This window comes from Marmota monax, unplaced genomic scaffold (genome assembly GCF_021218885.2).
Source record: "Marmota monax isolate L192 unplaced genomic scaffold, Marmota_monax_Labrador192_F-V1.1 WCK01_AAM20220418_F8-fsc00102, whole genome shotgun sequence".
Classification (NCBI taxonomy): domain Eukaryota; kingdom Metazoa; phylum Chordata; class Mammalia; order Rodentia; family Sciuridae; genus Marmota; species Marmota monax.
The window spans coordinates 2,612,931-2,625,007 of NW_026692494.1; the positions used below are offsets into that span (position 1 = coordinate 2,612,931).

A 12,077-nucleotide genomic window follows, 5' to 3' on the forward strand; every position below is an offset into this window, starting at 1 on the left:
AATTAGAACTTCAGAAAGTAGAACTACCGGCAAAGGAGGGCAATCGAATACACACAATGGAATGCCATTCAGCCTCTTCAAAAATAAAGTCTTGGTCATGCATGCCTGTAAACCCAGCTGCTCAGGAGGCTGAGGCAGGAGGATCGTGAGTTCAAAGCCAGCCTCAGCAAAAGTGAGGTGCTAAGCAACTCAGTGAGTCTCTGTCTCTAAATAAAATACAAAATAGGGCAGGGGATGTGGCTCCAGTGCCCCTGAGTTCAAACCCTGGTACACAAAAAATTAAAAAAAAAAAAAAACAGTCTTATCAACCATGACCACGTGATGAGTTTGAAGGATGTTGTGAAGCAAGCCCAGTCACAGAATGGACAGCACCACAGGATCTCGCTCCCCTCTGGACTCTAGAGCCACTAAGCTCAGGACCAGAAAGAGAGGCCAGCACACATCCAGTAGAGGGCAATCTGGGGGACTCTTTCCCATCTGTGTCGGCTGATCCACAGAGGCAGGACCGTGGATAAAGAGGGCTCACTGTGTATGCAGTTTTTGCTTGTCAATTTTAAAACATGGACAATTAGACGGACACCTTCTGGTCTGTTAGGGTAGCTGGTGCAAATGTCCAGGAGAGACCCAGCTCTGAGTCAAGCAAAGGTTTATTGACAGAGAATATCTGCCAGGCTGCCCTTCTGCCAGGTGCAGCAGCCTGCGGGGGGCGGGGAGGGGGGGACTTCTTAACTAGAGAGTCAAGTGCAATGGAGTACTTAAAAAATAACCTGTCTGGTCCTGTGGTTGCTACCCAACGTCTTTGTCGTGGTTTCAGTAGTCAGGGACTTTTTCGGGGTGGGCCTAACGGGAAGGTCATGTCTGGGTGGGGAGGTGCTGATTTTCAAAATGGAGTTACTCTGGCCTGGGGACCTCACATTCTGTTACTGTTTCATTTCACTCCGTGGAGCTTGTCTCTAAGTGAACTCCCCCTGAGGCCACGTCCTTGCCCAGCGGCCTCCTCTGCCCCTCGCCGCTCCTTGTGGCCAGAGTGTCCTGGGTCCCAGGAAAAATGCAAATTCCAGATGCTGTCGGCGGGAGGCTGATGCCACGTGGCTCGGCCGCTAGAGGGCAGCACACACCTTCAGATGGGCGCTGCGGGGTCACTCCGCGGAAAAGCTCTCCAAGACCGCGGTCCAAGGAGACGCAGCGTGCGGGACCGCTGAGGACAGGCTTCAGTGGGATGCAGGGTCCCGCGAGATGCGACTGGTCCTTACATGAAAATCCACCCCGTGCCTGACTTCATCGCCTGGCAGTCCACACTAGGGAGTCATTCCTTTGGATAAAAGCAATTCTTTTCTTTAAAAACAATAACAACAAAAAAATTATCCAAGGAACTAATTCAGCAGGGAGGGTGAGCGACGGAAGAAGACCCGTCAGGCCACAGCGAAGGGCCCTGGGTAGAGCCCCCTCCAACCTCAGCGCTTCCTCTGCTTTCCTAACCACAGGAGGGGACCTCTGCGCGGTGCCTCTGGGAGGACCTTACGCCCTGGCTAGTCGGAAGCAGGATGGAGGCATGCAATTGGGCGGTGGGATTATGCTGGTGTGCTGCGGGGCCGGAAGAATCCGGATCCCTTTCTGGTGACCAGTTTGGCTCAGAAGGACAGGCCAGTGAAGAAGCCCAGGTACGTGCACGCGCGCGCGCACACACCCCTTCCCCTCCCCTCCCCTCCCGTGGGTCCCCTTAGGTGCCAAGGTTGGGGCACTACTGCTGCTGACCAGCAGAGGGCACGCGTGCTTTACCTCGGCTGTCGGTGGTAAGGACGTCTGCCCTGTGTCTTGGCGACCTTGAGGGTCCCTCTGATCCAGGGAGCATCTGTCCGCCTGCACCTGAGCACGGCCTGCGCCCCGATCCCACCTGTCTTCACAGTGTCCTATGCCCAGGGCAGGGTGCAGGAGTGGGTCTGTGTGTCTATGTTGGGGACCTGCTGTGAGACCAAGTGACATTGTTTAGCGGGTCCGGTCCTGCGGTGTCTCCGTGTCCACAGAAGCAGTGTTACATGCGCGTGTGCACGTGTGCGGCGGCCCTTGAACACGGTGTTGCCGTTTTGCGTCTGTGCGTGTTTCTTCGGCTCGTTTTGGATAGTTTGGTGGAGGAGGGAGGGAAGCCGTGTCCGGGGCCTGTTGGGAGGGGGCGTACTGTCCTGTCTGCGTGTCTATTTCTGTCTGCTGTCTGTCTGCTCTATGTGGGCAACTATTTTCGCCCCTCTGGGTCTCCGCCCACCTGTGCCTCTGACTGCAGGTGTGTGGGTGGGGGAACCCAGGCCTGTGGGTCTATTAGCCATATGCGCCTGTTTGCATGTATCTTTGGGGCTGTTTTTTTATTATCATTATCTTGTTTTTTTAATTTTTTATGACCATCTGTGTGTCTGTTTGTGGCCAGTTGTGTTTTTATGGGGGTCATGTGCGTGTGATGGGTTGAATTACATCCCCCCTCGTTCACATGTTGAAATCCTAACCTGCAGGACCTGGGAATGTGACCTTATTTGGAAATAGGGTTTTTGCAGTAGTCGATAGTTAAGGATCTGGAGATGAGATCACCTTGGATTTTAGGAAGGCTCCAAATCCAATGACAGGTGTCTTTCTAAGAGAAAGGAGAGGGAGCCTGTGGTACAGAGGCCACTCAAGGCAGAGGTGGGCCTGGAGCCATGCACCTCTAGGCAAGGAACATGGCGGACCGCTGGTCACCCCTGGTCACCCCTGGAATCCCGCAGAGGCAAGGATGGGCCCTCCTCACACCTTAAGAGGGAGCTCGGCCCACCAGCCCCTTGGGCTTGGACATCGGCCTCCAGAACTTCTGCTGTTGGAGTCATGCAGTCGTGGTACTGTGTTACGGCAGCCCTGGAGAACTGGGGCTGCGTGTGTGTGTGTGTGTGTGTGTGTGTGTGCGTGCACATGTACGCCCGTGTGTGGGTGGGTGTGAGCATGTGTGCATGTGCGGTGTCCTCAGGCAGCACCAGAGGACTTCCAGGCTGGGGCCTTCCGAGGCTGCAGTGTGGTCTTTGGACCTCTCCATGTGGCATATCAAGGAGATTGGTTTCCACCAAGCCGATTCCCAAACACCAGCCGGCCTGCAGGGCTGACCAAAGACCCTCATCACCTCTACCGTGTCCCTCTGGGAGGTGTCATCAAGAAGCCAGTTACCCCTCTCCTCCTGCTCCTCTGGGGGACACACAAGAGAGGGCCGGCCGTGTCGGGTCTTGCTGGGGATCAGTCCAAATCACAAGAACTTCTCTGGCTCCTCTCCCTTCCCTTGCCCTCCAAGCCAGAGGAGCCCTTTGCAGTTCCCAGGACCTGCCAGGATCGCCCTCATCTGCACCCTCCCCTGTAAGACTCCTCCCCCAGGTTCTCCCAGGCAAATGTCTCCCTCTTCCTTCCTTCAGGTGCCACCTGAAATTCTTCCTCCCCCAGGAAGCCTTCCCTGGCCATCCTCTCCCACCCAGCGCTGGGTGAGGGCACATTTGCTCCCAGGGCCTCCTCATTGCCTCACCTGGCTGAGCACCGCACCCCATTGACTCCCGCCATAACAAAGCAGCACAGACTGAGGGACAGACATACATTGACCCGAGTATCTGGAGGCTGGAAGTCCCGGGTGAAGGTGTGGCAGGGCTGGCTCCTCCTGAGGCCACTCTGCTTGTCTTGCAGATGCTGCCTTGTCCCTGTGTCCTCACTTGGTCCTCCCCCTGTGTCCTGACCTCTTCTAACAAGGGCACCAGTCAGGCTGGATTGTGGCCCACCCTGCAGCCTCATTTTCCCTTAAAGACCTCTTTAAAGACCTTTCCTCCAAGTGCAGTCACATTTCCAGGTGCTGGGGGTCAGGACTCCGATGTGTACTTTTGGAAGGGACAAATTCAGCCCAGAGCAGTGGGTGTCAGGGTTAACTGCAAATGCACATGAACCCAGGGAGCATCCACATTCCTGGATGCCTGTTCCAAGAATTCTCTGCCCCTCCCTGCGTGAGGAGTCCCCACCTGTGCCCTGTTGGCAAACCTCTTGGTCATGTGACTTGCTCTGGTCAATGAGATGGGGAGGACCTGGAGCCTCCGCCCTCCAGCTGAGTGTTAGGACCTCTGGGCAGCCGGGCATCGCTCTTGCCTTCTCCCCTGAGCCTGGCATATCCGCAGCTCAGTTGTCTCAAATAGTTCCAGTTTTTCAGCATCTCCTCTTTCCAGAAAGCTCTCTTCACTTCACAGTTGAAGCCAGTGCATGAAGGAGTTGTGTGTAAGGTGCTGAGGGGAAACCTGGTGCACACCTATAATCCCAGTGGCTGCGGAGGTGGAAGCAGGAGGATCTCGAGTTCAAAGCCAGCCTCAGCAAAAGTGAGGCACTTAGCCACTCAGTGAGACCCTGTCTCTAAATAAAATACAAAATAGGGCTGGGGATGTGGCTCCGTGGCTGAGTGCCTGAGTTCAATCCCCGGTACTCCCCTCCCCCACCAAAAGAAAGGTGCTGAGATGTGGTGTCATTTGTTACTGCAGCAAAACTTAGCCCAAGGTGACCAATATAAGCTTCTGCTGAGCCGAGGCTTAAAGGCCCAGCCCAAGACCAGGGTGATGCTCAGTGCATGGCTGGGGCCAAGGTTGAGCCTGGGGCTAAAGGGCACAGCACTCAGGAACTCCAAGAACAAGTCCAGGACCTCAGCTTCACCAACACCCCACTACCCCGCCCTCCCTCTCCTGGGAGAGCCAGGGGGAAGGGCAGAAGCCCCCCTCATGGTGGCCCCATTGCTTCCCCTGGCCCCTTCCCAGCTTCATGGCCCCTCACACAAGAGAACACGTGACACCAGGCTCCTGTAGTGTAGCCTGCACCTGGCCAGGTGTGCACAGGTGCTGTGTGGACACTGGCTTCTCTGCAATTGTGGAGAGAAGCCAGGCTATGCCAGGCTCTCCCCAGTCACCAGAGTGACGGTTCCCAGGGTGGCCTTGCACGTAGGCACCTCTTCGCTCTGTGCCCTTGGAAAGGTGATTCCATCTCTCTCTGGCTCAGAGGTGCCGTCAGGCTCAAAATGTTACAGCTCATTTTACAGGGGCAGGAGTGGCCCTAGAACTTCCTGGGGTCTTGGTTACTGTGACCTGAAAACTGGCTAGAAGATCAAAGAGGACAATGTGTCATGGAACCAGATCAGGTGACACAGACAGGTGACACGGGGGGGCTGCCTCCCTTATTAATGGGCCATATTTGGAAGAATTTACTATTTTTCTCCAAATCTATTCACAGTCAATGGTCCCCCAGCCCTGGCTGCCCCGGTCAGTCCTTCTCTTCTGCTCGGTCAGGGTTATTCCAGAAGCCTGAAGGAGATTTACCCCCCCCCCAAAAAAAAGCAACTTTCTGGATCTTGAACTTCAAGTCTATTTTGAGATTCTAAATCTTGACTCAATGAGCATAAAAAATTTAAACCCTGAAGGACTTCAGCTAAAAATCCAGCAGGGGATAATGATGGCCAGGAGGGGGGGGGCGGGAAGGGGACTTGAGCCGATCAGCAGGTCGAGTTTCAGTTCTGCAGAGTGAGTCGCTGCGCAACTGACCCTGCCCATACACCGAACGCATCTGAGCCGAGCTCTTACAAATGGAGAGATGGTAAATTGCATGTTGTGTGTATGTCACTGCAGTTTTAAAAGTAAAGCCTATTAAATTTTTAGAAAAAAGAAGTCTGATCGTAAATAATGAATGTGCAAGAACATCCATCAGTCCACACCAGCATTTTTGCAACAAAAGCAAACAGGCCTATTCAATGTGGAGGAGAATGGTCGAAAGGGAGAGAATAGAGTCACACTCGGGTGGTCTGGAGATGGATCCCCACACCTTACCAGCCCACCCACAACCCAGAGAGCTTCAAGGATTCCTTATGCCTCCCGGAGTCCAGGTGCACAAGTTCTACCAAGTTCTCCCCCACATTGCATATGGCGGCTGCATTGAATGGAAGCAGGGGGTGCGCAGGCAGAGCCCCGGTACTAACTGGAGTGCAGCAGATCTCTTCATTGCAACAACCCACCACCCACCATAACTTCCCATATCCCTAGAGACTGATGGTTTCCAAAGCCCCTGGCATTCTCTGGCCACCAGAGCAGCCTGAAACAATGTGGATGGAGCTGGTGGATCAGGACCTCAGCTTCCTCACCCTGAAACTCCAACCCCATCTCCCAGCAGGAACAGGTCCAGTGGCCCTGGGATGTCCCCTAGCTTGGTTCTGACCCTTTCCCATCTTTATTCTTTATTCCTTTCCAGCTCCTTCCTGGGATCATCTGCCAGATAAAACTGTGTGCCCTCAAATCCTTATCTTGGGGCCTGCCTCTGGAAGGGGGCACCCTAAGGCAGTAACCATGTACCTTATCATCCAAACCAGGACACCTTGGAAAATTAAAAGCATCGTGATTCATAACTGCACCAGGATCCCCGCCCCCAGGAAAACCAGGATGTACCACCATCCCTACCCCACGTGAAAGGAAAACGACCAGATGTCTTGCGTGTGCCGAGAGAGGTGTGGAAGATGTCAGGCAGGTGGCAGGGGACAGAAGAAAGCCAGCAGTGTCCCCAGCATCGCAGGGCCAAAGCCCTGGGAATGTAAACTTGATCTGATGGAGAACTGACTGACATTTCTACTGCTCAGCAAAGTTAGAAGGTGGGGGAGGGAGAACATAGTCGTTAAGTCCTTTTGTAGAAAAAGCGCGTGAATGGTACATTCTGTGATCCCGACTCAAGGTAACAGGAATCGTCTCCCCCTTCAAGTCTGTTGTGAACGGCGGCCATCCCTGAGAGGGAGGGTGGAGGCGGACTTGGGCACGCGCTCCCTCCCGTCTCCCCGTCCAGCCTCGCTGACACTCACCAGCTCTGCATTTATCATTTTATTAAAAGGAGTTGCCTCGAGCCCGGCCTGTCAGGGGGGACCCAAGAGGCAATCAGTGAGTTATAAATTAACCATAGCAGGGCACCATCCCGGGAGTCCTGCCAACTGGATGCTGGCCCTGGACAGTCCATCTAGACTCTCCGCCCACTGGGACCTGTCACAGCCCATGGTCCTGCTTCCGGGCTCAGAGCCTGGAGTTTCTCCTCTCTCTCTGCCAGGGCACCGGGCTCAGCAGTATTCAGAGTAATCTTCCTCTACATAGTTGGAAGGGAACCAGCCGACCTGGAAAGAGACGAGGAATCCGTCAGAGCAGCCTCTGCATTCTCCTCCTGCCCCTCACCACACTAGGCAGGCTCCCTCCTGCCTCAGGACCATGGCACCTGCTCTTATTTCTACCCCAGAAAATACATCATCCAAATATACACAGGGGTGACCCCCCCTTACCTGCTAGAAGTCCCTGCTCATGCCACCCTATCAGTAAAGCCTTCTTCCTGGTCACCCTATTCAAATGTGAAAGCTCTACAGCCCCCAAATTCTCTCCTTCTCCTGCTTTCCAGTCGCCCACTCACTTATCACCTTCCAACTGATTACATATTTTATTTATTTATGGGCTTGCTCTTGGCCCCACTCTCCCAGTACGCAAGCTCTACCAGGGCAGGGGATTGTGTCTGAATCCCAAGAATCTGTAATAGCTCCTGGCACACAATTCATATTTGTTAAATATTTGTTGGATGGATGGACGGTGGAAGCATGGGGTGGGTGGATGAATGCTTGGGTAGAGATGGATGAATGGATGTGTGCAGACATAGGTGGAGATGGAGGGATGGGTGCTAAATAGGTGGGTGGGTGGATGAATGGATGGGTGTTAAATGGGTGGGTAAATGGATGGATGGGTGGATGGGTGGATGATGTTAAATGGGTGGGTAAATGGATGGGTGGGTGGATGGGTGGATGGATGGAAGGATGGACAGAGGCATAAATAGAAATGGATGGATGCATGAAAAGATGGAGATTCACAGGTGAGTCCTGTACGTTCCGGACCTTCCTAAACACTCTGACAGGCTCTTCCAAGTCCCATTTCCTCCACTGCTCCCTGTTCATTCTCCGACGTTCTTAACCAATCTGTTCTACTGAGCAACTATCCAATCAGCTCTTTTCCTCAAGTGGGTTTCCCGGGCAGCGCATATGTTCCCTATCCCTGTCCTCACCCAGCAAACACTTTTGAGGAACTATTCAAACAAGGAGGAACGCTGGGGCCCAGGGATCCATCAGTGAATGAAACCGGAAGGTTCTGTGCTTATGTGGAACAAAGATTAGAATTTGGCAGAAGCAAGCTGGATTGAAGAGCCTTGAGGTCCACCCTACGCCTGATGGCCTGAATTCAAGCAGGCAAGAGAGCCCAGGGACCACTGTGCCTCTTCATGCCTCCGGTGTTGAACACTAGCGTGTGCTAGCTAGGCACTGCTTCGGCAGCTGTGATACTGCACTGAACAGGACAGATGCAAATCCTTGCCTTCGCATCTCCCGCATGCCACTCACTCTCTCACCCCAGGGCCTTTGTACGTGCCGTTCCTTTGCCTGCGACACTTTGTGCAACCCCACTGGTCACCTTTTCACTTAGCTGCCTTCATTTATTCCTCACCAGTCAGCCTCTGAGAGGCCACCTGATCTGCAGGTCAGGGTTCTCTCTGGATTTGTGTCCCAACCTGTGTGGCCTCATCTCAAACCCAAACACTCAGTGGTCACTGCTTGGTCACAGGCCCATAAGTTTAGGTTGTAACCTCCCTCTAGACTGTGGGTTTCATGAGGACAGTGGTTTTACCATGCTTGTTTTTTGTCTCCTTAGCACCCAGCAGAATGCCAGGCACATAGTAGGTGCTCAGTAAATAAATGTAGCTTGCATAAATGAATTGAATCTGTGTCCCTTCCAGCCAGGAAAGACCTCCATGTGATCCTCAGCCCACGTCCTCCTCTCCTCAGCTCTAATGCCATACCCCCACAGCCAGGTCACCCCACCCTGGTTACCCACACCCACATATCCCTCACCCGGCCGTAGATCTCCCCTCTCCACCAGCCTTGCTGCCCCCTTTTGTTGAGGATCTTGATGATGTCGCCCTCCTTAAGGGACAGCTCCGATCGGTCCCGGGCACAGAAGTCATAGCGGGCTTTGGCTGTGCCAAAGTACTTGGCACTCCCTGCTGTGGGTAGAGAACAGAGGTGGGTGAGGGCTGGGCAGAGGAGCAAGGAGACGCTCTCAGGAGGCAAACTCCACACTCCTCTGTGCAGGGTGCGGGATGTCCTCTACTCTGCAGGACACCAGCACCCCAGCACCACGCCCTGGCCCCAGCACAGCCAAGTTAGCAAGGAAGACCGTTGACAGAGAATTTACGATGAGTTTTATAGACCATCAGCCCTCGGTGTCTGCAGGTCCCACATCTGTGGACCAAACACACACTGAAAATACTCAAGAAGAAAGAATGGCAGCCGCGCTGGACATGTGCAGACGTCCTTCTTGCCATTGTCCCCCAACGGGTGTGGCGTAGGGAGCATTTACATGGGATGTACCTCGTATTAGGAACTCTAAGTCATCTAGAGGTGACCCAAGGTGTGCGGAAACATGTAGGTTTTATACAAATACTAGGCCCCTTGATATGAGGGGCTCGAGCATCTGTGGATTCCAACATCCACGGGGGGCCCTAGAACAATCCCCCGTGGGGACCAAGGGTACCTGTACTGTAGGAAAATGGACCAGGAAAAGTGATAAAAAATTTATTCTAGAGTCAGGCACAGTGCACACACCTGTAATCCCAGCAGCTCGGGAAGCTGAGGCAGGAGGATCTCACATTTGAGGCCAGCCTCAGCTACTTAGTGAGACCCTATGCAATTTAGCAAGAAATAAAAATATCTATCTATCTATAATCTAGGAGATTGTAGACACTAATTCTTCCTTGATATTTATTTTTTTAAGATAGCCTTAAAAGGTGCAGGTGAAGTCCCCTACTTCTGGCTCTATCTATCTCAAAATTAAAAGGGCTGGGGATGTGGCTTAGTGGTAAGCACCCCTGAGTTCAATCTCTAGTACAAAAAAAATCATTCTAGGCTATTAATTTGAATTATCTTAAGGTTGCTCATGGTAAACTTTTCACATTATAAAAGTGAAACTTAAAATATAAAATTAATCTGTAATATTCTTTTTTTTTTTCAGTGCTGGGGATTGAACCTGGGGCTTTGAGCTCTACTACTGAGCTACACCCCTGGCCCAATTTGTAGAATTCCAAAGATTGAAAATAGATATTTATACACATACACAGACCAAGACCATATGTAACACGGTATATTTGTGGATGTAAATATAGACAAAGGTACAGATACATAGGTATTACTAGGACAAATAACATGCTGACAGAAACGTTTATTTAATTGGGTGATGAACATAGATGCAATTTTTGTCTTGAAGTACTGGTGTTATGTTGATATTACTTTTTCAAGACTACAAGATTTTAACAATAATTGATTTATAAATCCATCCTTTAAAACTGTTTGGACATGTAAGAATTCAGAGACTATTCTACCCACGTATATTTTTCTGAAAAAAAAAAAACTATATACTGCAGGATGCACTCCAGCAAGATGAAATGTGAATCTGAATTAAAATTTCAAAAATAAAGAAAAACATGGAAAACAAACACAGATGTGATCTAAATAACTCTTGATACTGTATCTGTGAAGTTAAATGCAATTACTAAGAATAGACTCCTAAAGTATAGATCCTACTTATCTTAACATGAAACAAACTGTATCCAACAATTCCTCCTAATGTCAACAAATCTGGTAGGTGAGATGCAAAGGAAGAGGAAGTTAAGCGGCGCCATCAGTCTTGTGTTATGGGGGAGGAGATTATAGACACTAATTCTTCCTTGATATTGATTGTTTTAAAGATAGCCTTAAAAGGTGCAGGTGAATCCCCTTCTGGCTCCTACTATCCTCATCTTCCCAGACAAAAGTAATCCCACTTCACCTTCCATTCCAGCAAAGGAACGTGCAAATCACTCAGAGTGGACAGGGAGGGCAGGAAGGAGTTCTGCTGACCCACAGGGCTGACCCCTGAGTGCCCTGGGAAGGGAGGTGCATGCTTCCTACTCTTGCCCTCCACCATGGGAAGGGCCGGAGCTTCAGGGCCCCACCCGAGGCTCCTACCTGCTGGCTTGCTGATGGCTCTCCTCTCGGGCTCCTTGTAGGGGAACTGCAAGGTGGTGTCCAGGGACTTGAAGCAATCCTTCAGGGAGTTCTGCTGGTAAAATTCCACCAGCTCCTGCAATGGGAAGGGCGTGAAGATGCTGCCACAGCTGGCCAGCCCCCAGGAGGCCGGTCCGGGGTCCCCTCCTGGACTCCCTGGTAGGCAACTCCTTGGATTCTCCCCATGGTGGGAAGCTCGGCTGGGCAGCCAGGACCACGGTATGGGGAAGAGACCACCTGGCCTAAGACCAGTTCTCCTTACGGCCAATGACTCCACTTCCTGATAAAGACACCGAATCTCCAGCTCAGCAGATTCAGGCTCTCCTGTGGTGTCCTTATCCTTACAATTAACGGCAACACTGACCGCTGTGGTATGGCTCCTATGTGCAGGTCCTCCTGAGAACCCTGATGGTGGACAGCTCGTGACCCTTCCATGTTGTACATGGAGAACTCCGTCACAGAGACTGAGCAGGCAAGTTCTCTTGCCTTCCGCCTGGGAGACAAGGCCCTGGGTCCAACCCCAGCGGGGGCAGGAGAGGGTGGGAGCCCAGAGCCAGCCTCTGAGATAAGACCTCAGATCTGAGTTCAAGTCCCAGCGGCACAGCTCTTGCACCTCTGCCAGAATGTGCGGGCTGAACCTGATCACCAGGAAACACTCAGGTCAAGACTGAAGGACGCTCTGCAGGACACACTGCCCGCGCTCTGGAGTTCTGGGTTCAAAAAATGCCAACTCCACGAAAGAGTAAGAAAACAAATGAACAAAAGTCCAAGGAACGATTGCAAACTAAAGACTAAAGAGAGGAGAACTGAATGCCACGGGTGGTGCCCGATCAGATCCGGGGGCAGCTTGAAAACACAGCCAGGGCGGTGGGAGCTGGGAATGTGGACGAATACGAGAGCGCGATTCCACACACATGTCCCACTTCTAAAGGGTGACAGGGATGCACGGAGAGGTGCAGTG

At 52.2% G+C, this 12,077-nt stretch overlaps 1 protein-coding gene across 1 annotated transcript in view; it reads right to left on the bottom strand.

Moving 5' to 3' along the window:
* Positions 1 to 6,863: 6,863 nt before the first annotated feature.
* The window catches only part of Vav1 (vav guanine nucleotide exchange factor 1), a 49,046-nt gene continuing 43,832 nt past the window's right edge, over positions 6,864 to 12,077 (bottom strand). Inside the window, exons 25-27 of the mRNA XM_046443901.2 lie at positions 11,078 to 11,192; positions 8,927 to 9,078; positions 6,864 to 7,162 (exon numbers count right to left, since the gene is read on the bottom strand). Of these exons, the coding sequence (XP_046299857.1) occupies positions 7,109 to 7,162; positions 8,927 to 9,078; positions 11,078 to 11,192 (321 nt within the window). The 3' untranslated portion in view covers positions 6,864 to 7,108. The remainder of the gene's footprint in view (positions 7,163 to 8,926; positions 9,079 to 11,077; positions 11,193 to 12,077) is intronic.